Source organism: Empidonax traillii, unplaced genomic scaffold, assembly GCF_003031625.1.
Source record: "Empidonax traillii isolate 1590-97213 ecotype Southwest subspecies unplaced genomic scaffold, ASM303162v1 scaffold11962:size10059, whole genome shotgun sequence".
Lineage (NCBI taxonomy): Eukaryota > Metazoa > Chordata > Aves > Passeriformes > Tyrannidae > Empidonax > Empidonax traillii.
The window spans coordinates 1-2,004 of record NW_020962840.1 but is presented as its reverse complement, the minus strand read 5'-3'; the positions used below and the strand labels follow the sequence as shown (position 1 = coordinate 2,004).

Below are 2,004 nucleotides of genomic sequence, written 5' to 3'. Positions count from 1 at the left end.
GTAGCCTGCGACCAGCACCTGCACACCCCCAGGGACTTCTTCCTGCTGCACCTCTCCCTCACAGACCTGGGCTGCATCTGCACCACTGTGCCCAAAGCCATGCACAACTCCCTCTGGGCCACCACAACCATCTCCTACACAGCATGTGCTGCACAGGTTTTTTTCTTTTTCTTTTTCATGTCAGCAGAGCTTCCCCTCCTGACCATCATGTGCTACGACCGCTACGTTGCCATCTGCAAACCCCTGCACTACGGGACCCTCCTGGGCAGCAGAGCTTGTGCCCACATGGCAGCAGCTGCCTGGGCCTCTGCGTTTCTCTATTCTCTGCTGCACACAGCCAATACATTTTCCCTGCCCCTGTGCCAGGGCAATGCCCTGGGCCAGTTCTTCTGTGAAATCCCTCACATCCTCAAGCTCTCCTGCTCACACTCAGGCTATTTCAGGGAAATTGGTTTTCTTGTGGTTGGTGGGTCTTTAGCAATTGGCTGTTTCATTTTCATAGTTTTCTCCTATGTGCAGATCTTCAGGGCTGTGCTGAGGATCCCCTCTGAGCAGGGACGGCACAAAGCCTTTTCCACGTGCCTCCCTCACCTGGCCATGGTCTCCCTCTTTGTCACCACTGCAGCATTTGCCCACCTCAAGCCCCCCTCCATCTCCTCCCCATCCCTGGATCTGGCTCTGTCAGTTCTGTACTCGGTGGCATCTCCATCACTGAACCCCTTCATCTACAGCCTGAGGAACCAGGAGCTCAAGGATGCCATAAGGAAAATGATGACTGGATGCTTTTCAGGAGCAATAAAGTGCCTGTTTTCTGGTGTGGAGCTTTCAGAAAGGGGCTCCTTAACCCAGCCTTCCTGCTCAGGTTTTCGGGGGAGGTCATCAGATTCTTCTTGAAAAAATTTGTTGTACTATTAAGTATATTATGTATATGCCTTCTAATTTATTGTCCACCCATTAAATTTGACCCAGAGTTTTATAAATGATGAATTTTGCTCTCTGAGTATTTAAACAAAATAAAGGACCCTGCAGTGCCTTCTTTGTCCAAGACCCTTCTTCTCAGCTGTCCCTAAAGGACAGCACACTGCAGGACAGGGGGGATTGGCATAGGGGAAAGGGACAAGAATCCCAGCACAGCAGCACTGCCAGGGAGCAGCAGACCTTGGGCTTTGCAGAGCTGCTCTTTCCACTTCCACACTGTCCCTGTGAGCCCCTTTCTGTCTGGAAGGCCTGAGGTTTCAAAAGTTTTCAGAGTACCTTTTTTTTCCACAAGGCCCCCATGTTAAATGGTGTCCTGGTTCCACAAGATTTCACAGTGTCCCTGTGTTCCTTTCTTTCCATGAGGCCCTGCAGTGCCACAATGGCCCCTTTGATTCCATGAGGTTGCACAGGGTCATCACAAAGCTGAGCCCAACCAGATGAAAGTTGGGGGCAGATCAGGAGGAACTGGAACAAAAAGGATTGGATATTCAGGGAAGGAAAGAGGGGCTTGGCCAACAGAGAGGAAAGATTTTGATGAGGTAAAAACAGTTTCATGTAATCCTGAGGGTGCTAAAACATTAGAAGAGCAAACACTCCTGATGGACCTTTGCCCTCTTTGTAACCTCAAGCCCCAACACTCCCCAAAAGTGCTGCCCCTCCCATTAAGAGGAATCCACTGCTTTAATTCCAAGCCAGAAAAAGGCCAAACACAGAACTCCAGACTCTTATTTGTCCTCCAGTGCTCACCCCAATCCCAAACCTGTATCACCAGTATGAAAAGCCAAGCTTTAATCCTGACCCAGCCCAAAAAGCTCTTCCCCTCATCATGAACCAGACCCTGCCAGCAGAACAACAAACCTGCCCAAGTTGTGCCCAATCCCCACCCTGAGCTCTAAAGCCCAAGGCCTGAGCATGAAGCACCCCCAGAGCCCTTGGGAGCAGGGCAAGGACCTGCAGGGCCCAGAGCAGGCCCAGGGGGTTGGCAGAGCAATGGGAGGTGACCTGGATCTGCTCAGCTCTGCAGGG

The 2,004-nt window shown here is 51.3% G+C and overlaps 1 protein-coding gene across 1 annotated transcript; it reads left to right on the top strand.

Annotated features, from left to right (window-relative positions):
• Positions 1-4: 4 nt before the first annotated feature.
• On the top strand, positions 5-744 carry LOC114073681 (olfactory receptor 14J1-like; the record flags this gene model as incomplete). The annotated part of the gene is made up of 1 exon (XM_027911401.1): positions 5-744. A coding segment is annotated over one exon (740 nt), but the record flags the coding sequence as incomplete, so codon positions are not given.
• Positions 745-2,004: the final 1,260 nt, after the last annotated feature.